The sequence below is a fragment of the Sturnus vulgaris genome, chromosome 2 (assembly GCF_052056855.1).
Source record: "Sturnus vulgaris isolate bStuVul1 chromosome 2, bStuVul1.hap1, whole genome shotgun sequence".
In the NCBI taxonomy this organism is placed as follows: Eukaryota; Metazoa; Chordata; class Aves; order Passeriformes; family Sturnidae; genus Sturnus; species Sturnus vulgaris.
In genome coordinates, this window is record NC_142244.1 from 22,548,569 (window position 1) to 22,571,937 (window position 23,369).

General features: G+C 42.2%; 1 protein-coding gene across 2 annotated transcripts; it reads left to right on the top strand.

The window, feature by feature from the left end:
• Positions 1 to 35: 35 nt before the first annotated feature.
• TBX19 (T-box transcription factor 19) lies at positions 36 to 22,143 on the top strand. Of its 2 annotated transcripts, none has more exons than XM_088158886.1 (9): positions 36 to 226; positions 8,358 to 8,587; positions 14,076 to 14,340; positions 16,181 to 16,315; positions 17,103 to 17,164; positions 18,188 to 18,225; positions 18,884 to 19,072; positions 20,140 to 20,272; positions 21,103 to 22,143. In XM_088158886.1, exons 2-9 carry the CDS (start codon positions 8,391 to 8,393, stop codon positions 21,335 to 21,337), a joined length of 1,254 nt encoding a protein of 417 aa, XP_088015012.1. In that variant the 5' UTR covers positions 36 to 226; positions 8,358 to 8,390; the 3' UTR covers positions 21,338 to 22,143. The 2 variants fall into 2 exon arrangements, with proteins under 2 accessions (XP_088015012.1, XP_088015013.1); XM_088158887.1 differs by having other exon boundaries at positions 170 to 226; positions 8,361 to 8,587.
• The last annotated feature ends 1,226 nt before the right edge of the window (positions 22,144 to 23,369 follow it).

Sequence of the window (23,369 nt, forward strand, 5' to 3'; positions counted from 1 at the left end):
AAATGATGCTAATTCTCCAGATGATGCTGAAATTGCTGTGGGTAATTTGTTTCCTTTTGTTTGTGTGTTTGGTTTTTAAAAAACGACTGTCCTGACCTCACTTCCTTTGCTGTGCACACTGCATCTACTGCTGGGGGCAGTTTTTGTGTCACCAGTGTTTTGCAGCAGCTTCACCCAGCAGTTGCAGGCACCTAGACAACGGGTTGGCACAAGTGGAGTTGTCAAGGTGAGGATGATATTTTTATTTTTATTTCTTCTTATTTATTTACCTCAAGAGTCAACCTAGGTACGCTAACAAGCTGTCCTTAATCCATGCTACAGACAAAATAATGCCTGGTGCTATTCTGTCAGCAAAAACAACAGGAAGCAACATGCCTCTGAAATAAATATGCTCTGGGGGCTGATGTACACTCACTAAAATGTAAATGAAGTAAAATATTAATAATTTATGAAAGTGTGTGAAAAATAATTAGAGGCAATTATTTTATTTTTTTAACTTTCAAAAAGCTGGTCTGTTTAAGTCTGTGCCTACCATGCATCCAAAGACCTTCTGTGGTTTAATTTCTTTGGCAGTGTATCAAGGCTGTGTGTGCATCAGGCTGTTCAGGGTATCTTAGACTTTCTCCTGACAGGCAGCTGGGTTTTTTCCCCTCTCTGCAAGGGTGGTGGTGAGACTAGTGTGCTGTGGGAGACTATGTTAAGTTTTCAATTATCTTTTTTTCTTGTTTTTTTTTATTGTTCTAAGCAAGCTCTGTCTCACAGCTGACTGAATTTTCTGTCCTACAGGAAACTCCAAAGTTGTGTTTAGAATACAAGCAAGCAGCAGCTTGTCTTCTGTATAGAAAGCATAGAAACCTAGGGGTTTGCATTTTATTTTTTTGCAAAGGTTAGATTGTCCCAGGAATGTCAGGAAAGCTGGATACATCTGTGTCATATCAAGAGAACTGTGATTCCTCAAAGGGCAATAAATCCTTTCCATGTCTAATAGTTTAGAGGTATATTGCTTGCCTAACTCACCTGCATAACAACAAACCTGTTGAACTTTCACTTCATTCTCATGCTGAGGTCTTAATACTTGAATAATAAAAAGAAAAAAAAAAGTGAAATCTTCATTTGAAATCTCGAAACAGTGATCAGCTGCCCTAAAGCACATTCTGTTGATTAATGAATTGGCTCCTTAGAAATGCTCTGAAAAGTTTTGTCAGTTGTGCTACAGAATCTAGTCCCTGAATCCCATTACCTTGCAAAGTCACCAGCATTCAAATTCAGTGACAAGGCTCTTGGAAAGCTGCTGTAATGTCTGCCCCTTCCCCTTCTCCTTCCCCAAGGTCTGATTTTACAAGAGAAGATATTTCATGGATGTGAGCCATTCAAAGGTGGAGGTTGATGGTTATTTCCATCGCTTGCTTGTACCTTTCCTGTTGAGCTCAGCCTTGGCTGCAATATGTGTGGGGGTACAGGCTTGTAACTGCCCAGCCATGAAGTGCTGGAGATTCCCAAAGGGAGAAAAATTCTGTTTTTCTCACTTTTCAGAAAGCTGCTGGTGAATTAGAGATGGATTTGTCTATCTAAGCTGCCAATCTTTGGGATTGCTATTTTAAGTTAGCCTGGTTGAAACCCTTTTAAGTTTCTCTTGCGTTCCCTTGTGGCATCTCTAAGAGAAGTTATACCCGAGAATTCGTGCTTCAAAACCTCTGTGGGAATAAGTGTGGAGTAACATGAGTGTAGTGTAAAAATGGAACAATGAAAGTGTCACCTGGTCAGTGTGATTTCATTGCAGCTCTGAGGGGCTGTCATGCCCTAAAAGCTGGGGAAGCACTGAAAGCTGGAGAGGGTCTTTGTGCAAGGGCACATAGTGACAGGACAAGGGTGAACGGCTTCATACTGGAAGAGGGAAGGTTTATATTAAGGATTAGGAAGAAATCCTTTACTGTGAGAGTAGTGAGGCCCAGGAACAGACTGCCCAGAGATGCACTTGATGCCCCGTCCCCTGGAAGTGTTCTAGGCCAGGTTGGATGGGGCTTTGAACAACCTAGTCTAGCAGAAGATGTCCCTGCCCATGGCAGGGGAGCTGCAACAAGAAGATCTTGAAGGTCCCTTCCAACCCAAACCATTCTATGATGCCATATGTGGCGTGAAAAGAAAATATTTTCGCATGGGCATGTGCTCCTGTGGTTTCTGGTTGTGTATAACAGGATGTATTATGCTCATCACTTTTGAGAGAATCAACTGCTTCAACGGAGTTATATTTGCAACTTGTTAACCATCATCATTAGCAGAAAGCTTTAAACTACACATCCACGTCAGAAGTGCATGTTTGGTGGTGCCCAATAAACACTGAGTGTATTACTTTCAATCTGAGATGTTGTAAATGGAACTAAAAGCTTTGCTTAGAATCTCTTACTTTTTAAATTATTTTCTGATATTAAAGATGGGAACAGTAACAGTTTCTTACTCTAGGTGATAATTCATGTCTGAAGATATCATTGTAGATCTTTAAGTAGAAAAAAACAAATTAGGGAAAAGTATAATTATTGTTTGAAACAAACTAAGTTACATTTGTCATCTGATGATTATCAGCCTGATGATACCACTGGCATACACCTATTTGGTTTGCTGTCAACGTTTTGGTGAGGAGGCTACAGAGGTGGCTTCCCTGAGAAGGTGCCAGAAGCTTCCCATATGTTGATAGCCCCAAGACCAGCTAGTTCCAAGATGAACCCACTGCTGGCCAAGGCTGAGCCCACCAGCAACAGTGTTAGTGCCTCTGGGGTTATATTTGAGGAGAAAAAACCTCTTGCACTAATGCAGCCAAAGAAACTAGGAGAGAGAGCGTGTGAGAAGAACAGCTCTGCAGACACCGAGGTCAGTGGGGAAGGAGGGGCAGGAGGTACTTCAGGTGCCAGAGCAGAGATTCCCCTGCAGCCTTTGTTGCTGACCATGGTGAGGCAGCTGTGCCCCTGCAGCTCGTGGAGGTCCATAGGGATGCAGAGATCCATCTGCCAGAGAGATGAATGCCCATAGGAGGCTGTGATTTGTGGGAAGCCCAGGGTGGAGCAGACTCCTGGACAGAGAAGCCCACACCAGAGCAGGTTTTCTGGCAGGACTTGTGACCCTGCAGAGCACCCACACTGCAGCAGCCTGTTCCTGAAGGATTATACCCCATGGAAGTGACCCATACTAGAGCACTATGTGAAAAACTGAAGGCTGTGGGAAGGACTGGTGGAGAAGTTCATGGAGGACTGTTTTCCATAGGAGGAATCCTATGCTGGAGCAGCGGAAGAGTGTGAAAAGTTCTTCCCCTGAGAAGGTCACTGGGATGGAGGAGAAAGAGAAAATCAGGAGCAAAGTTAAGCCTGGGAAGAAATGAAGGGTGGAGGGAAGGTGTTTTAACATTTGGTTTTATTTCTTATTAGCTTACTCAGTTTTGATTGATAATAAATTGAACTAATTCCCCCAAGTCAAGCCTGTTTTGCCCATTATGGTAACTGGTGAGTGATCTCTCCCTGTCCTTATTTCAACCCATGATCCTTTTGTAATATTTTCTCTGTCCCTGCTGAGGAGGGCAGAGGATGGGAGAGACAGAGCAGTACCCATCCTTTGGTGGGTACTTGGCACCCATCCAGGATCAACCCATCACACTACATTAGTTTTTTTACTTTGGGTTTGTTTTTGTTGGTTTTTTTTTTTCTTCCTTCTCTTTTTAAAAAGCAGAAAGATTTGCTGTGGAAAGCCTTCCCTGATCTCTGGGCTCGGAATTAATCTCAGTATAATCTCGGTTATATCACCAGACAGGCACGTTCCACTCAAACAAGCTGCCTGCCTTTCTGCTAAAAACATAACTGGGGGAAGTTATTGAAACTGTCCCCTCACCCTGACATTAATGAAAAGGCTAATCTTCTTTAAGTCTCTTCTAGCCTAGCAGTCTCTTAAGGGGCTGGATATATGATTATAAACCAGAAGGATAGCAGCTGTCTTTTTATCCATTCTTAATTATTCCGTGGTAGTTGATAGGTGTTGATTTCCTAGGAGTGTCATGGTGATGAAGGTTACATTTCCCTGTGTTGTTGGGACTCAGTGTTCAGAGGGGGTTTAGTTGAATGCTGCAGTGGGAGCTTTGGAGATGGAAAGAGTGAGTCTTATTTTCTGCAATTTCATCTGATGATGAAGGGCTGCCTTTTCTTCAGAAACATGCAGCTAAAGGCCAAAAAACAGCTATCCAATGTCAAGGCAAGAAGGGCCTCTTTAATTACCTTTTTCTTGTTTGCTTTTTTTCCCTCTTCTTTCTGTGTACCTCACCAGCTGGTGGCCGGGGGCATTTAAGAACAAGCTTAATTAGAAAGTCAAAAATAACCCCTTGCTTTTTCCTGCTGTAACTTGGTGAGTGAAGTCCGCTAAGTGTTGCAGGATTGTTCTGATTGTTCTTTCACCGCTCTCTCCAGTCCTCATTGCTTCATTTAAAATATGAGTTACTAAATTCTTATTAGTAAATTGGAGATGATTGTGAGTGCAGTGCTTGCATTTTGAGCTAGTTCTGCCTGTCCATGACCCATAAGGAGTATGATCCCTGCTTGGAAATTCCCAGCTCTCCCAGGTGAGTTTCAGGGAAAACATACAAATTTGCAGGTTTTGTAGGGGCATTTTCTGCTCCTTTTGCTGCCCCTACTGATTTGCTTGTCTAGTGAAATGTGTGACAAGTGCAAGAGGGGCAATAAACAGCCTTCTGTCCATTGTTCCTGCTGTGTCCCACTTGCAGTGGCAGTGGCTGTCAGTCACAGGAGCATCTACTCTGCTCCTCTCTAAGTCCAGCTACCTTTTCTTCAAATGTCAGATTCAGAGAAATTTAACTTCCAGCCCAAGAACTAACCCACATCTGAGAATGGATTGTTCTCCGTGCCCTGGCAACACCTACAGCCAGTGACATTAATGTGCTGGGGCCCCTGTTTCAGCACCTGTAGACTTGGAAAAATTAATCTTACAAGAAAGTAGGAGAAAGAAAGGTTGTTTGGAAAATATTCCAAGTTGTTATTTAGGTGAATGGAGGGTCAAAAGATTAGAGGGTGTCTCTCACTTCACCTAAAGCAGGCTAAATATTCAAAGTAAATTTCCACACGTAATATTTTTGTTAAATGAAAAGCCAACAATAAACAAATAACTGTGACTCTGAATCTATCTGGTTTCTATTTTGCAGCCTTCTCCCATGGCAGCTGTGTGACACAGAGACAGTGCACAGTGCAAAGAAGTCTCATTCATGGAATCTGGAAGTGTGTGTTTTAAAGTAAAATCTCAGGCCCAAGTACATTCAGCTGATCATGTGCTTACATGAATATAAACTTATTATTTCCTTGGCTAATTATTTTAGGTTGGAAAGATAAGTCAGTGGTGAACTGTGCCTTCTGCTAGATGCAACATGAATTGCTCTTAGACTGAACTCTTAGAGCTGAAACAACCTTCCCAACGCTAAAAATAGTAATTGGGCCATTCCCACTAGCCAGACACAGGTAACTACATTCATTTTGGAAAATGTGGTTTCAGGTGTCCTGAGCTATGGTAACATAGTTACTAAAATTCAAACTGTGTGAAAGTCAGGTATTTTAAATTGTTAGGTTTGTGGTTTATTCTTTCATCTGGACACAATACTTGGAAGAATCAGACACCTTGTACGAGTGATAACCATAAGCACACAAGTGTTACTTCTGGGATCTGAAAGTGGATTTTATTACTGTGCAGGATACACAGTAGTATGTGCACTCCAAAGTAAAAACATTCATGCTTCTCCCTTAGGGATGCTAGCTGTAAAAAAAAATCCAGTCTTATTGATGAAAACCTCTAGCCCAGCCCATTACTGGAACAGGTCCATTATACATTCCTTCCATATATTCCTCTTTCTCTACAGCTCAGTCCCAGGAGTGCTTTGGGCAAGTAGTTCACTCCAAGCAGGACCTCCTTTCTTGTGCTTTGTGGCAACCTCCATTTCCAATCCATCTTTGCTGAGCATATTCTTTACCTCTAGTAATGCATCAGTGTCTGCTGGTGAGAGTTTCTCTTCCTCGTTAGGAAACCCTTCCACCAATGTGAACTGTTTTTGCTTTTTTGCATGATTTTGATTTCCTTTAAGTTCTAAGCATCTTGAGGAAGGTAGATAGGATCTGATTTTTAGAGGCTCTAATCCAATATCACTTCTCTTGAAACCCTGCAGGAGAGATGGGCAATGAGTACTTCTGAAAGACAGGCTGCTTCTCTTTTTATTTGCCTGCAGAAAGAACTGTATGTAACTACTAGAATATTATTACTTTTGTGAGTTGTCTCTTTACCTGTCTTAACTTTGAATCTCCTGATTTCTGAGCAACTATACCTAAAAAGGCTGTATGGAAATAGGGATTCAGCTAAGAAAACAAAAATCCCAAAGTAACCTGTACCTGTTTTAGAACTTACTGAAAACCTGAAGATATTGAATTGAAATTCACAGCACTTCCACCAGCTCCAATTTCTCTGTCTATTTGCATCTGTAGTATAATAAATTTTAAAACTATCTCATATAGTCTACTATGCATTTCCTATGCCATTTGATCACATGCAGGGAAACATTACAGTAGTAGCTTCTCTCTCCTCTTCGAGTATTCGGAAAGGGGAACCCAAACACAAACATATTCCATTTACACAAGCATACCTGAGATGCAATTATTTTTCCAAATGCAAAGTGGTACCCCTCCAGGTACCTAAATATCCTATGGATTTTGAAGTACATTCTTTAGTCATTCAGCAGTGAAAGTGGGCTGTTTATCAACTAGAGTTGCTATCTGACACCTGCTAATGTAACTCACCTGAGTTTACTTATAAAATAATCCAGGTATTTTTGTTATGAGTTGACAATTTAAAAAAGAAGAGAGCAAAGGGTGTCAGAGTGTGAAGTTTGAAAGCAGCATAGAATCATAGAATGATTTGGGTTGGAAGGGTGCCAAATAAGGTGCCATCAAGCTCTGGCCATTGCTGTTTAGGTGGATGGTACCTCTCAGATTTTTTAAAGCAAGATCTGTTGAGCCTTGTCAAAAGATGGATTTAACTTAAATTCTATTTTATAAAGTCTGCAATACTCTTTCTTGTCTGTGAAAATCCCAACAGTGATTCACCAAGTAATTTTGTCTTTCTAAAAGAGACAGAAGCACAGAAATTCAATAGGGACTATTGAATTGAAAAAATGCAAAGTTCTCAATAAGCAGACAGAAATTTCTTTTAAAATGACCTCTAGGACTTCGTTTTCATAATCAAGTCCCTGACTATGTCATGTCCAACAGACCAGAAATTTTAAAGACATTATCAAAGATAAATGTATCAGGGGAAGTTAGGTACTCTAACATTTGTTATATATCAAAGCCCAGTGTTTACAGGTCACTGCTATTTGTGGGGCTTCCACTTAACCCTCCAGCAGGGTACTGAACCCACATCTCTCGTCTCCTTGGCTGAATGCTGAAATTGTTGGAGTCCTCAGTAAAATGGTTGCTTTTTTGTGGACGGCATGTGTTGCTGGATCAGGCTTGTCAGAGAAGGTCTCAGCATGAGGTGGGAGGGATGCTGAGGGAGCTTTTGCTTGAGATGGACCTTGAGTTAGTAAGCAGGGCCAGGCCTCAGGCAGTTAAGCTCATTCCAGCCCCAGAAGTGCGTGGTCTGTCCCTGGAAAGGCAGCCAGAGGGGCTTTCAGACACCTGTAAGGTGCAGCAGGGATTTTGTGAATGACAGTGGGACCAAGGGATGGACACAATATCCATCAACAATAGAGTGTAGGGATGCTGCCTCTTCTTGTGCACTGAAATCTCAGTGCAGAAAGGTTCAATATTATATTTGATTTAGGAATGTAGAGGAATGAGGTTAATGCATTTATGCAACATTCTTGGTGAAAATATTTTAAGACAACCTTCTCTGTGTGACTATCTTGACTCTTCCCAGCTCCTTCAGTTAGAGTCCGCACCAGTGTGAATGCAATTTCCATGCATTGTTTCAGTCTGGAAATGAAACAATTTTCATTAATGGAAACCTGGTTCTCAAGCAGAACAATTAGACCCACTTCAGGTTGAAAAAAGATAAAAGCATGCTAATTTGGATGAAGGACTCTTCTTTCAAGGCAGCCAATTGAGTCATCAGCCAGCCACCCACCTGACTGTCTAACAGGTAATTAGCAGATAGTCCTCTTTTTGTGTGGAGGGTGTGCGTAAACCTCCACACACTGGTGTCACTGCCCATTGGGACTTCCAGGGAAAAGAGCTAGGCAGTGGCAAAAGAGTGAGGCGAGCACGTTTGTCAGACGGTGCCCAATGAACTGACTTCTTTTTTCATACAGATTCTTATTTTTGTCTTTTCAGCAGCCACCTGAAGTTTCTGGCAGTAAAGCCGTCATGGCAGACCTGGGCTGCAAAAAGCCCAGCGACTGCACGGTCTCCAGGCTCCTCAGCGTCGTGGAGAGTGAACTCCGGGCTGGGAGAGACAAAGGCGACCCCACGGAGAAACAGCTCCAGGTTGTCTTGGAGGATGCGACGCTCTGGCAGAGATTCAGGGAAGTCACTAATGAGATGATCGTGACCAAGAATGGCAGGTGAGTGATCTGCTCAGCACTGCGGGCTCAGAGGAGGTGACAGCCAGGTGGGTTAGAGCTCTACAATAATAAAGTGTGTGTGCAGGCTCGAAAGAACTGCAATTAGCACACCAGAGTTTCTAGGGGACTGCAGCCTTGCAGTCTGCTAAAACCAGTGCATGAACAAGATGAGGTGATCCTGCTTCTTTTTGGTCAGTGCCAAACCATTCCTCCTATGAAGATTGCTGGAAAAATATATTGACTAACTTGTGATTGCACAAAAAGGAAACTTTTGCAAGGGAATGCCTCTCAAAACCTTTGGAATTACTTCTTGTGCTAATAATCATCAGTCTATATTAGCAAGTCCTCACCTGTAGGCTTCAGATTACTGCACAGAAGCAGGCTGATGGTGTTAGACCCAGTTGCAGTTCCCATCCCTCTGGCCTTGGACATTTACAGCTTATACAAGCAGTCTGTACCAGAACGGGTGCAATAAAGCTGCCCTATGTGCTCTATATGTATGTGCAGCCCGAATTGCATGGTCCCACAGCTGTTGCTGGTGCCCTTAGAAACAAGTGTGCAACACTGGTTAACACACACAGTTTTAGAAGGACAAAACATTGTGGTATAAATGGATCACATGTCCTACTATTTGGGGAACACAGAAAGGCACAGGAGAAGAGTGAAAAATCTGGTGAGGAAGATGCTAATTCTGAATCAGGCACTGGCTTGAAGAAAGCTTTCCACAGAGTTTCTGCCCTGAACAGGGCTGACAGCAGAATCCAGCCCATAGCAGACAAGCAGCTACCAGAATAAGATTTGCACAGTGGTACTAAGGTTTTTATTAAATTTATCCTCTCCAGCCCTCTGTTGCCCCCCACCCCAGCCACTCCCTCAGCATGTTTTGCAGGACCTTTCAGAAGATCCACATAGGAGAGAGGAATTAAGAGATGGAGAGAAAGATTTACTCATGTGGTGTGACTTTCATTAATTTTGCAGACTTTGATTGAGCAGAATTTGTGGATGAAATTACTGTTGACTGTAGATTGGTAAGGGACATAGGTGAAAGCAGTAAAAATGAAAAATCTAGTCTGTTGGCTCAGCAAGGGGATTCTGCAGAGAGGACAGTTACCTTCCCAAAGTACCAGCTCTTGGCCATTCTGATTCCTCCTAATAATCTATACTGATAGGAATCTGCTGCTGAGATTCTCTTTATATCGTGAAGCTGCTTTTGCTTCAATTAAAATGCTTTGAAAAGTGCTGTTAGTCTACGGCAAACTTCTAAGTGGACTTTCGCTTGGTGTACAGTAGCTTAAACTGGCTCCTTAGCAGTGCAAGTGACTAAAAATGAGGTAAGATGAGTTTGCCTCTGATTAATTAAATTGGTACAAAGAATCACACCTTACCAACAGGGTTTTTTCAGTTTCTTTCCTCACAGCTAATGAAAATCATGACTTCATGGTGATACTAGTTCTTTCTGAAATCAGAGTGAGTGTGTAGATAAAATCTTTTTATAATGTTGATAAGGGAATCTTTTATTATCTGAATATGCCTGGGTACTTTTTATTTCATTGTGTAAGCTGTCTGAATTTTTTATTTTAACTTATATACTCCTTATCAGCCTGATTGTACTTTTATTATAGCCAGTGACATCTCTAGAAATGTCAATGAGAGCAGAAATAGGTTCTTTATGATCAAACTACAGCAATCTAAAAATAAAAAAAATACAAAAGTATATCACACTGCCATTTGCATTAATCCTTTTAACATAGTTACTGTAGTATCAGAGATGATAAAAAAGATTTTCTACATTTCTGAAAATATCTTGCATCAAAAAACACAGCAGCACACTAAAACAAAGAAAATACAAACTGTGGCCTCCAGCAAAGAACTCTGAACCATGCTATTCAAAAGGAGACAAACTTGAGAAAATTTCCTATGAGTGCTGAGTTTTTCTCAGGTTCAGGATTCTTCAGTGATTGTCTCCAGAGAGATTCTCAGTAGAAAAATATATTGACCTTATTCTGCTGCTGCTAAATGAGTACAACTAAAGCGTTCTTGCTGAAAGCTAGATGAATGTTTTTGAAAACTGTGTTCTACAGTGAAAGAGAAGAGCCAGCCTGAACTTCTGTGTGTGATAACTAAAACAGTTGGTGTGGATAGGCACATTGTTAGCAAAGCTCAGAAATTAAACAGAAACCCGATACGGGAGTATCCCAGAGAATGAAAGTCTAATTGATTAGTGATCCTCAAGTGTCAAATTCTAGCATGCACAATTCCATCTGCTCTGAGTCATCTTTAATTGGTACTGAGGGTCCCAAAATGTCACAGTTAGGTGAACCAACTTCAGTGTTAATATACAGATATGTCTCTGTGGCTGTATCATACTTCATTATAATAATCACCTGCCCTAGCAATATGCCTAGGGGAGATAGATATATTCTGAACAGCACAGGCATCAATAAAATTACACCACGTGCTATATCACAAAATACATCCCAACGGGTGCAGCTGATGAAGTGGGAAACTACCCCCTATTTTAGTCATACCTATTGTATTCAATTGACACTTCAATAGCAAAAGCACTGTTATCTGAGTAGGTTTCCTCTCTCTGTGTTTATACCATATTAGCTAGGCAGTATCCTGAGATTTTGTAATCCCTGTTATTGCCTGGAGACAGGAATAGGGGATCAGTGCATGCAGCCATGAGTGGGGGATAAGAAGCTCTTTCCAGGCTTGAATGCTAAAGCAACTTTACTGCACATTCAAGTTTGATATCAAACATCTTCCCACTCAAGGTCTGTACTGTGGAGTAATTGCACCAGATTTGCTCTAAATAAATCGAAGAGGCTGAAGTGCTTGGCTATTGCAGCAGTGGAGGTCACGTGTGCACCTACCTGATCACTGAAACAAACATTGCGACTGAAACAAATTTGGAGAAATCACAATTTGCCATGCTAGAAGATAGATTTTAGCAGTGAAGGTACTTAATCATGGGAAATGTTAGGTAGAGTCTGTACAGTGGAAACATGCTGGTCCAAGCAAGGCAGGCAATTACTGGGAGTGAAACTGGTTAACACAGGGAAATGCTCTAATCTTAGTGCTACAGGAGGTTAAAATTGGTGGTGACTGTATTCTCTTCTGGATTGGTCTATAGGTTCTTTGGGAATAAACTGGAGCCTCTCAAATAAAAAGGCAGAGCAGCCTTCCTGCATTGTGGGCAGAGGAATTAACAATCTGTGTGTAACACATAGATGTGCACAATCTAGTGAAATTAAATTTTCATGTGGATTAATTTTTCCATCTAATTCAATTTCAGCTATGTATCTAAATGTGTTACTTTGAACATTGACTGGGAGAGATCTAAGTGCTGGGACGAGCAATGCATCCATATTTTTTATCACATTCCAGTTTGGTAGCTGGTGGATCCTGATCAGAAAGACACATGTAGCATATAAATCCTTGACTAAGCCATTGAATTAGAAAGGTCATGGTTCACAGTACCTTGGAGACCAGTGAGGAGTGCTGTTCCTCAGGGGTCAATACTGGGATTGGAGCTTTTCATTACCTTTGCTGGTGACAGGGACACACTCTCAGCAAGTTTGCCAGCAACCCCCATCTGTGTGCTCTGGTTGACATGTGGAGGCAAGGGATGTCATCCAGAGGGATCTGGACAGGCTTGAGAGTGGGGCCCATGCAAACTTCATAAAGTGAACTTTATGGTTCTGCAAGAAATACAGGCTGGATGGAGAATAGGTTCAGACCAGCCCTGAGGACAAGGATTCAGGAGCGTTAGTGGGCAAGAAGCACAACACGACCCACCAAAGTACACTGGGAGCCCAGAAAGCCAAATGCATTCTGGGCTGCATCTAAAGCAGCACAGCCAGCAGAGTGAGAGAGGGGATTCTCACCTCTGCTCCACACTCATGAGACCCCATCTGGAGTGCTGCATCCAGCTCCGGGGTCTCCAGTACAGGAAGGACATTGAGCTGTTGGAGAAAGTCGGGTGGAGAGAACCCTGTCCTATGAGGAAAAGCTAAGGTAGTTGTGGTTGTTCAGCCTGGAGAGGAGAGAGACCTTACAGCAGCCTCTCAGTACCTGGGAGCTGCAAGAGAGTTGGAGAGGGACTTTTTGTCAGGACATAGAGTGATATAAGGGGTGGTGAGGCACTGGAAAAGGCTGCCCCGAGAAGTTGTGGATGCCTCATCCCTGGAGGTGTTCAACGCCAGATTAAATGAGGCTCGAAGCAATCTGGTCTAGTGGAAGGTGTTGGGGACACCAATCCAAGGACTGGGACAAGATGGTCTTTAAGTCCTTTCCAACCCAAACCATTCTATGATACCTTCTTCAATACTGCACTGACCCTGTATCAATGTTAGATGATAAATCTCAAATTTCTCAAATTCTGTCTTTTCCTGTCAGCAGTAGGTGCTGAATGCATGCAGCAAAAACTTTATAAAGGTATCCAGAAAGGAGAGTGGAATGTCATGGGAGGCTGTTAGCAATTTGCATTTGGGTGTCACTAGAGAGTATGACTACAGGGGCAGACTTCCAGTCCTTTAAGGCAGTCTGGAGTTTTAGCTCTCTCCTTGTGTATTTTGGATGTCTTGTACAGTTACCTAAGCCTCGAGAGCTACCTTACCTTAGCCCCATGGACCTCAGACCATTCCTCTGGTTGCTTGGTGTACTCTCTCTGTACCCATAGAGAAAAGGACGTCAAAGATTCGTTTGCCTTCATTGGCATTTATGGCCCATAAAAATGTGGCATGGAGAAATTGCAGTTGCCAGGAGAGGTCAGTATGGAGGTGCCTGAGGCAGGGAGGCTGGTTACTCATGGAAGAGGAATGTAGGAGGCGATATGTAACAGCAATTAGATGTATTCCTTGACACATTAAGAAGCTTAGTGAATAAGATAACTTTGCTGGGAGACCCCTCTGTTTTGCTGTCCACACATTACTCCCAGTTCCTAAAAGAGTCGTAGCCTACCAGCTGTATTGCTGCAGACTTTCAGGCACTGAGGTGCCAATTCAGAGTTGTGTGGCATCAATCACAAGCACTGAGACAGATAGAAAACCACTGAAAATCAAGATGTGAGCTCCTGCAAATCTCCTTTAAAAAGAAAAAGAAATAATAAACGGGGATTGAGAAAAGGTGGCATTGGACCTTTAGGCACAAAAGGAGCATTTCCCCAAAACAAAACAAAGGCAGGATTTCAGTTTTAAACATACGAGATAGTGGAAGGCTGGGTAGAAGTTTAGAGCTTGCGTGTAAGATGGAACTAAAAGCAAAAGGACATGGTCAAGCTGGTGAGGTCAGGGAACATGGAAGTATGGGACCAAATTACTGGAGAAACTGCCAAGTGCAAGGTCTGATGGCAAGGGTGGATTGAAGGAAGGGAGGATTTTTTTTATACTGAACTAGTCAGTGAGCATCTGGAAACAAACATACTGAGGAGAGTCTTTCAAGACCAGCTTCCAGTGGTGTCCCCCTTCTTTGTTTCCCTGGCCAGGCGAATGTTCCCTGTTTTGAAGATCAGCGTGTCAGGCTTGGATCCAAATGCCATGTACTCTTTCCTGCTGGACTTCGCTCCGACCGACGGCCACCGCTGGAAATACGTCAATGGGGAGTGGGTACCAGCTGGGAAACCAGAGCCACCAAACCACACCTGTGTCTACATCCACCCAGACTCTCCCAACTTTGGGGCCCATTGGATGAAAGCTGCCATTTCCTTCAGCAAAGTCAAACTTACAAACAAGCTCAATGGGAGTGGGCAGGTATGGCCTGATGTTTCCACATCACCTCTTGGCTTCAATTCCAAGCACCTAACAATCAAGAAATATCAAGGGTGCATTTATATAATTATAGGAGCCCTTACAGGCCTCTTCACCCACAGATGTCAATTATTCTCTTGAGGCCAAATGTAAACAGGGATAAACAGGCCTTAATTGGCACTTTCAGATTTTAATGGTCTTCTTGATGTTAAGAGAGACAGAGTGCTGTGGTTTATTTAATCGTCAGGGGTCTTTTCAGAGTTGGTCTTGTGTGCTGGGGATTTTTACATCGGACTTCAGAGAAAAGGGGGAAAAATGGCCACGGGTATTAGGTTTTTGTTGTGTTCTCCAATGTTGTTTGGTGTAAGTGGAATGTTGGCAGGAGTCAGATGGCAGAATAAAAGGCTGCTCCTAAATGAAATAATTACTATGTCTGCTTCTGCATCATGATAATTATCAATATTCTATTGAATCAGCTTTGGCCTTTGGAAAGAAACCACATGTACCAGACAGAAATAAGTGACTTTCTCTTTGAACCCCTTAAAAATGCAAACAAGAAAATTAGTTTTGTTTCATACTTTATTTTTGATGATGCATCTAAAGGCAAAACGTTGCACAAGACCTTTTGTTTGCTTGTTTTGTACAAAACTCCTACAGTGGATGATACTTGTCAGCTCAGAATCAATTCCTTTTATGCAAATGTTCTCAATCTGTTATTTCCATTAGTTTTGTGAGGTACCTCCATAAGCTTAGTGCTCTAATGAGGTAGGAAATTATCTCAGGTTTTACAGACTGCAGAACAGGATGATGATCTGGCTTTTCCTTAGTCATATGTAGAACCAGCACACAAGAATTATAATAGACCATAGAATATGATCTGAATTTGCAAATGCTTGTCTTGTATCCAGGATCTCAGAAAAGTCAAAAGCCTCAGAAAAATATGCACGGGAGGGAAAAGCTACAGAAAATTTGAAGGGTTAGAGTCCCTGGGGAATAAAACAGGGGAACATTATGTATATATATGAAGGAGAAAAAAATAGAAGACAGCAGAAGAGGAAAAGCCATATGATAAACAGAACCCAAACAAAAGTTATTAAATAACAAATGACTGAAGCTTCCTTTGCTTTCTTTTGAAATCATGACCACAGTGTTGAAGTAAACCATGTCCCCACTCTGTGCTTCAGCTGCCCTTTCTCTGATGGTATCAGAAAGTAATTGATAACTATCAGTACTTTATACTAATAGCTGCTTTCTTTTACATATATATAGGTATGTATGTATGTATACATCACTTTGCAAAGTATAAATTTAAAAAAAGAACCTTTATCTTGCACTAGAGCCAATTAAAGGACCTAATAGACTTCCTGGAATCAATGCTATTCACAGCTTTTAGCACCAGGTTAGTCGATCTGCCAAGGCTCGTTTAGATACACTTCATCTTGCCCAGAGAGGAGACAGGGTGACTGCCTTAGCTTCCTCCTGGCACCTTTTCTGTCATGGTGATTCTGAGTCTTCTAGACAGCAGAAGGAGGACAGGGAGTGCCCCTGAGCTGTTTCAGCAGCCTCTAGTGCAGTGGAAGCCCAGTGGTTTGAGCGCCATAGCTGCTGCTAACACAAATGTTCACTGATGCTGCTGCATCCAGAGCCTTAAATACAGTCCAGTGAAGTCTCATTCTGTTCAGCCCTGTGGTTACTGCAGGGGAAGAAGGCAACTGCCCTCCTGTTTCAGCAATTGCTGGCTGGGGAGGTTCAGCAGTGGCAGCTGCTCCGTCACAGAGCCAGAGGGTGGCTCTGAGGTACCAGGGTGGCACTGGGGGCTGTCTCTCTGTTTTGTTTCCTACAGATAATGTTGAACTCCCTGCACAAATACGAGCCCCAGGTGCACATAGTTCGCGTAGGAGGCCCCCACCGGATGGTGATGAACTGCTCCTTCCCTGAGACCCAGTTCATAGCAGTGACTGCCTACCAGAATGAAGAGGTAGGCGGCTGCCACGGTCTGCTCTGGGCACCACTGAGGAGCTCTGTCAGAAGCTGATTAACTACAAGACCAGCGTGCCTTTTTCTTGTTTCCCCACCAGTCTCATGCAGTGTAATACTCCATCCAGTCTAGTACTCTGTCTTTTCTCTGCAGTAGAACATTGACTAATCTAGGGTCTGGCTCCAGTACTAAGCCAGGTTTAGCTTAATATCTGGCCACAGCTGTTCCAGACTGGTCCATCTGTCCTGGCATCCCAATCCTTTACTGGAAAAAAAAAAAGCCAAACAGCATTTTGTCAGCTACAGTCAAGTCCAATATCTTTCTCCAGCAATAACTGATAATTATAGTGATAACCCTATCTCTCCATGTTCCCTATAATACATACAACTGCAGAACAGCACAATACTTCATGGGAAAATTTCTTCCCTTGAGGGATGCTTTGGATTGTAAGAATTGCTTATTCCTGTGCCACATCCCCTAGGTAATGTTGCTGCCAATTTATTTGTACTTGATAGGAATTCAGTTTTTAAACCCTCTTGAAAGGGTTCACCATTCCACCAGATTTACCAGACCAGCTCATGCCAGGCTGCTCCAACTGGTGTTTTGCCTGTGGCACTGATCAGTACACAACAAAGCAGTCTCCTACCCAGCCCTGGAAAACATCAAGCATGGGGATATATTTTAGGCTAACCCAGGCAGTTCCACTCAGATTACTCTGGAGGATGTTTTGTCAAGTTTCTGTTTCAAATTGCCTTCACTAACATGCCTTGTTTTCTGTAAACTCAAGATAACAGCTCTCAAAATCAAGTATAATCCCTTTGCCAAAGCCTTCCTGGATGCAAAGGAAAGGTGAGTTCATCTTTTGTTTTTTTGATCCAGTAGCTTTTTGCTGCTGCTGATATGGTTAAAACTGTGACATTGCCATATGAAAGATAAATTCCATAACTGATTCTTGTTTCTGCTGTCTTAAATTCAGAGTCACTCCAATGACATCATTGGGGAGGCTGTACAATTATTACCATAGGTGTTCAGGTGTGTGAAGATGCTCTTGGGGATCATGGCACTTTTCTCTGTCTACACAGGAAGCCCGAAATGAGATGGTGTGAGCTTCCCCAGTTGTGTTATATCTCACATATATTCACTACAGTGTACTTGCACTTCAGTGAATCTGTAATTTGACAGGTCAGGGAGAAAAAATGTTAACTCCAGATGTCAAAAAGCGTAACTGAAGTGAAATTACAGTGTAACTCTAATGTAACTACACTACTGTTATTAAGTCTATGTGATAATTTATGATGAGTTCATTAAAGGTAAGATGTCTCAGAGACGCTTCTATCAGAAATTAATTGTAGTTTATCTTGCAAAATTTTCCTTGCATCACCCACATCTATGCACGGTGGTATCCAAATGATGCATTCCAACCTATAATTTCTAATTAATTTTGTTTGGACCTGCATATCTTCTGACATGTGAAATGTGCCATGTGCCTGCAGGAGAATCTGTATTTCCTTTCATTCCTGTCACCACTTAAGAAGCTTCTGTGTCTCAGTGTCAGGGTTACCAGCTGAGGAAGGGAGAATGCTGCCTTCAGCTTTCCTGCAAGCAGGAATGGTGCCCATAGGTAGATTTAAAATTCCAGGTCCAGCTCCCAAATATGGCACAAATTTAGGATTATTTTTGTTTATGTCATCAAACAAAAGCTCCTGCTTCCTTTATGGCAGAATATATGAAGGTCTACTGCTGCCTAGCAAGGTTAAAGAGGGATTTCCCTCCTTTTTTGCTCACTTCTCCAATTTTTTACTGAACAGTTCTAGTTATAACTTTTGTAATTTTTCAATGAGAACACTTACCACTAAGTATTTTGTTTTTCAGAAACCATTCTAAGGATGCTCCAGAGACAGTCTCTGAAGGTCAGCATATGACATATTCTCACTGTAAGGTTTTTATTCATGTCAGCTGCAAGTTTTGTGAGATACGATGGGTGCTGGGAGCCTGGGCCTTGTTTAACTGGTTCATACCAGTCACTTACTGAATCCTGAACTGTGTTAATAGAGAAGGACCCTTTAAAAATAATTAGAAGATCGAAGAGATCTCACTGTAGGAAATAATGTGAGAGGTCCTGCAGAGGGATCATTTTCCATACAATCCAGTTTTTCAATATTAAAAGGAATCTAAAATCAAGATTATATATGGTATTTTTAGGGCTTTCTTACCCCTTTTTTGTATTTGTGAGTACTTTTGTCACCTATAAAATTACTTTTCATAGGTAAACAGATAAAAAAAATGAGGGGGAGTAGAGGTTGCATTTGCTTTATTGATAGTTTTTCTTTCATTTGTTCTTTAATGTTTGTGACATTTTCTGACCGCTTTCAGGTCTTGTTTTTAGAGTTGGTGGGCCAGGGGAGAGTTGGTATTTTTTGTCAGTTGTTTCACAAACCAGTATCTTAGAATTTGCTTGATATTTCTGAGGCACAGCTGATTCTGCAAGAAGGCTGGTTATTTCTTAGTTGCATTGCAGCACTTTAATGCAGCAACAGTAATAGTTTTGTTCTCTCTTTTGCCTCGAAGTGGGTGGCTGGTTGATTTCCAGCCCAGACCCAATGTGTGCCTCGGGAAGCTCTAATTACCAGTACAGTGGACCTTTGCCTCGGCCGGCTCTGCAGGCTGCCCACAGCTGCGAGAGATACTCAGCCCTGCGAGGCCATCGGGCTGCTCCATACCCACCCTCCTACATGCAGAGGAATCACTCCCCTACAGGTATCCCTGGAGCGCTGCTTTGCTGCCCCTGCCTGCCTGCCCCTTGCCTTAGGTTAGCACAAACACTGGAGCCAGCCTGAGCTGAGGCTAAGAATGGACATGGTGAGTCTCTGGAAAAACCTGCACAGAACCCTTTGTGCACCCAGGGTGGCTGAGGCAGCAAACCAAGAGATACCAAGAGCTGGTACCTACTGCACTCTTAATTATAAACTCTCTTAATGATAAATGAGAGTGTATGATCTTGCTTTCACTCCAGCCTCCAGTTATACAAAAAAAGCACTGCAGGTCTTCTTTTGATGTCCTGCCATGACGCAGTTGAACTCTCGAGTCAAAGCAGGAGGTTTCAGGTAGGAGCTGATGTGAGACAAAGGCATTTTGGTATTGTCAGAACATCCTTTGAGTCCCTTTCACTTTCTAGGTCTGGGTGCAGAGTTCCAGAAATTGATTCTACTTTGATTAGAAGAAGTGAGTCAGAAAGAAGAGTAGGGATAAAGTAATCTGCTTGCTAATTATAATTTAGCAAGAATTCCTGTTTAATGGGAGTATTTATCATAGAAAATACTTCATAGTTTGGCTTGAAAAGGACCTTAAAGATCATCTTTTTCCAACCCCCCTGCCATGGGTAGGGACAGTTTCCCCTAGATCAGGTTGCCCAAAACCCCGTTCAACCAGGTCTTGAAACTTTCCAGGAAGGGGGCAGTATTTATAAAACTTTATTGAGTATTTTAGCTCAAATTATAAGGAAATGTGTATCAAAACATTGCCTGATATATGTCAATTATGCAAAACTATTAGTCAGACTTACAGAAATGAAAATCCTCTGTCTGTCATGCTTTACCTTCTCATTTATCACACCTGGGATTGCAATGGCACCTTGCTACTCTCTGAATGAACATGGGAATTTTGCCTTTTTACCTGTGGTTGGGAATTTTGTCCTATCCCAACCTGTGGTTGGGGACCTCATGATCAGACTGCTGCCTTAAGCCTGTCTGTGCTTTGCTGTCTTAGGACAATATCTGCAATAGTCACTGAGGATTTGTTTCCTGCTTTTTATTTTCCTCCCGAAGTTAATTTATTGGAGAGCTCCAGCAATAATCTTCAGGTATTCTCAGGACATGACAACTGGACTTTGCCATCCTCTCCACACACGAATTTGCTGTCACTGCCACATACAAAGGGAGGTACCAGCCCTGGACCCAGGTAAGATTACAGGAAAACTGCTGGTATGAGGAGCACTGAGGCTTGTAGGACTATCCTGGTGATTTGCCCTTTGTTCCAAACTTTAATCAGTGTTCAGGATTTTAAATGTGTCCTAAGTGCCCAATTCAATATTCCTGGGCAGATCTTTCTGACAAGCTAATTATCTTCTGCTCTTAAATCTATGGGAGCTTCATTTTTCCCCAGCACTGCTGAAAACCAGGTCTCTACAATCTGTGAGCATTTTAAAACCAAATTATTTTTCTTCCTATAATTCATACTATTATCCTGCATGAAATAAGAATTCTATTCCAGGAGCAGATGGAATTTAGACCTAGAGAATCAATTAATTATCAAATATTTTCCCTTCTTTTCCCCAAATAAATGCAGTAATCTCTTCTCTAACTTTGGTGTCAGGAAAATCAGCAGCAATTTCAGATGCATTGTTATCTGATTGAGTAGGTTTTCTTCTCAGTGTTTATAGCATAGCAGCTAGGCAGTATCCTGAGATTTTGTGGCCTTCCTCTCTAGAAACTCTTTGGACTCCGTTCCTGAGATGGGAAGAAGAGAAGTCACAGAGGCACATAAAAATATCCTTAAATTTTGAAACCTCACATATACTTGTACATTTCTCATCATGCCTCTCTCCAAGGTCACCAGGTGTGATGGTTGCTGGTGATTTTTCACTTGAGATCTTCAAGGCTGATCTAGTTTGATAACTTGATTTGAATACCTGCCTTTGAACAGATATGAAATTGACTTCACTGTGGCAAATCTTATGTGGGCTAAATGCTTTGAATTAAGTCATTCAATCTGTGCTGCTTTTTTTCCAGCCACTACCCTTGCATGTGGACAGTGAGCAACAGTGCTGTAAATGTTGCCAACCCAGGAAGTGAGGTGAACAGCAGCCCTCCAAGCATGTTTTTAAGGGGTAATGTCCCCTTACCTGCTGCATCATCAGTGCAAATCCCTCTGCAGGGAATGATGTCTGGCAGCATGGAAACACAAGGGGAAGGGACCCTCACCAGACTGTCTGACTCTGCGTGGACATCCTCACACTCCTTTTAATGGACAGGCAGCTCCCCAGGGAAGCTGAGCCAACCAAGACTGACACAAATGGCAAATGATCCCCAAGGAGTGCAGTGCAGAGCAGAATGTATGCAGGAAAAGGACTTCATCACTTCCCATAATGTACCTTTTGTGTGCCAGCTAAGTGAAAATGCAAAGGCAGGAAATATTATAGGAACCAGCTTGTTACTGCAGCTTTCATGCGTCATTCAGGATGATGTCCAGAAAGAATCTTTTTAGTTAGCTTTGCTTCTATATCACATAAAAAATGGCCAGAGACATGGGACTGAGTGAAGCAGGCATGGCAGCTGGATACTTAAATGCCATTTTAGAAGTTCCTTCTGTAACTTACAGCCAAGTCCAGGGAAAATTCTGAGCAAGTTTGCAACTGGTCATTTGAAGGGACAGCACTGCTTTAAAGGCTTTCTGAATCTCTCACATAGAGGTTTTCACAATACCTGAAACTAAACCCCTCAGGGGATGAAATTAGTCTGACATCCTAATGCCACCTTCATACAGCATTTTCTGTCCCCTTTCCCTTCTCCAGCTGCTGTTTGCTGTGTATGTGCCATGGGGACAGTGGGCAGACTCAAGCTACAAAAGTGACTGCATTGTAGCAGCAGGGTGAAGGGCAGCTAGTTTAGCATTTAGTCTGATGTTACAGTCTTTGATATGGAAAGTTCCAGTGTTTCCAATATGTGTTATTTTTGAAAGGGTGGAGGGAAAAGAATTCTAGAAAAAATATTCAGCTTGCATTTCCACTTTGCTTCAGCTATACAGTACAAATAAACTATGAATACATGGTGTATTATCTCTTCCATGCCTTTCCAAGGTGTAAATACACACACAGTCTTTCTCACCTACCAGACTCTGAGCAATTTAAAGCAGCTCTGCCAGGAGCAAGTTGACAGAACAGGAATTTTCTATTCCTTGTCCAGTTACTGAGTGTAAGCTCCTGGGCACGGTATTTCATGTCTTCAGACCTGTTTCCCTCCTCACTTTGTCTGCTCCAGCTTCCTTTTTCAGGCTACAGCTTTTCCCATCCTGCGTGTGTGTACAACATTTCAAACAGTGGAGTCCTGATCCTGTCTGGGATTTCTAACCACTACTGTGATGCAAATAACAACAGCCATCCCCCAGTCTTCCTTGTCCTTTCATGTTTCTCCTCAGGCAAGCCCTATAAAATTCTTAGAGAAGAGTTCTGCTGTTTGGTCTCTATAAAGAAAAAACTGCAAGTTAACTCATGTAGATATGTCTCTGTATAATGAAATGCCCAGCAGCATTTTCTGTTTAGAGTCATGTGCATTGATAGGGGACAATCCCCAACATAGAAGAGGATTCTCTAACGTTCCTGTGAGCTGATGTCTCTGCCTCTGCTAGATACAGCAACATTCCGTTTGTGAATACTCACTTACTGCATACAGACTCTGGGGGTACATTCTATTTTGGGTAGACATTAGAGGCAGGAGCAAAAGGAGCCTTTTGATTCAGGTTGTCAAATATGCATCTGTCTCTTGAATTCAACAAGCTTCTGTTTGATATTCTATTATATGGCCTGGAACCACCCCCTTAAGTTGCTCTCAGTGTTATGTATTCCCATGCCTTCCCCACCTGACTTTTCAGATCTGCTGCAGACAAGATCACATGCCAGAATGTACTCAGTAACACTGTTAGTTTTGCTGACTTGTGCTGCAATCCCCTAAGATCAAAGTAATGAAGTTGCTTTGGGTGTGCATTTTTATTAAAGGAGGCATTGGTCAAACAAGAGTTAATAGAGTGCAAAAAGCTCTGCATCCTGCTATCAGTCTAATCCTTGTCAGTTCTGACTGCAAATCTGCCTTCCCACGTTTTGACAAAAGCTTGGTGATGAGTTTTTCAATGTTATGTTTTTCTACCTTGAGGCAAGAAATGTAAGTAGGTGTTTCTCTCAAAAATAACTCTGCTTTACAGATGAGGTTTATTAACTAACTTATGCTACCCTCTTCTGGCTGTTCAGCTCCGCACAGACACACCACACACAGAATCTACATAA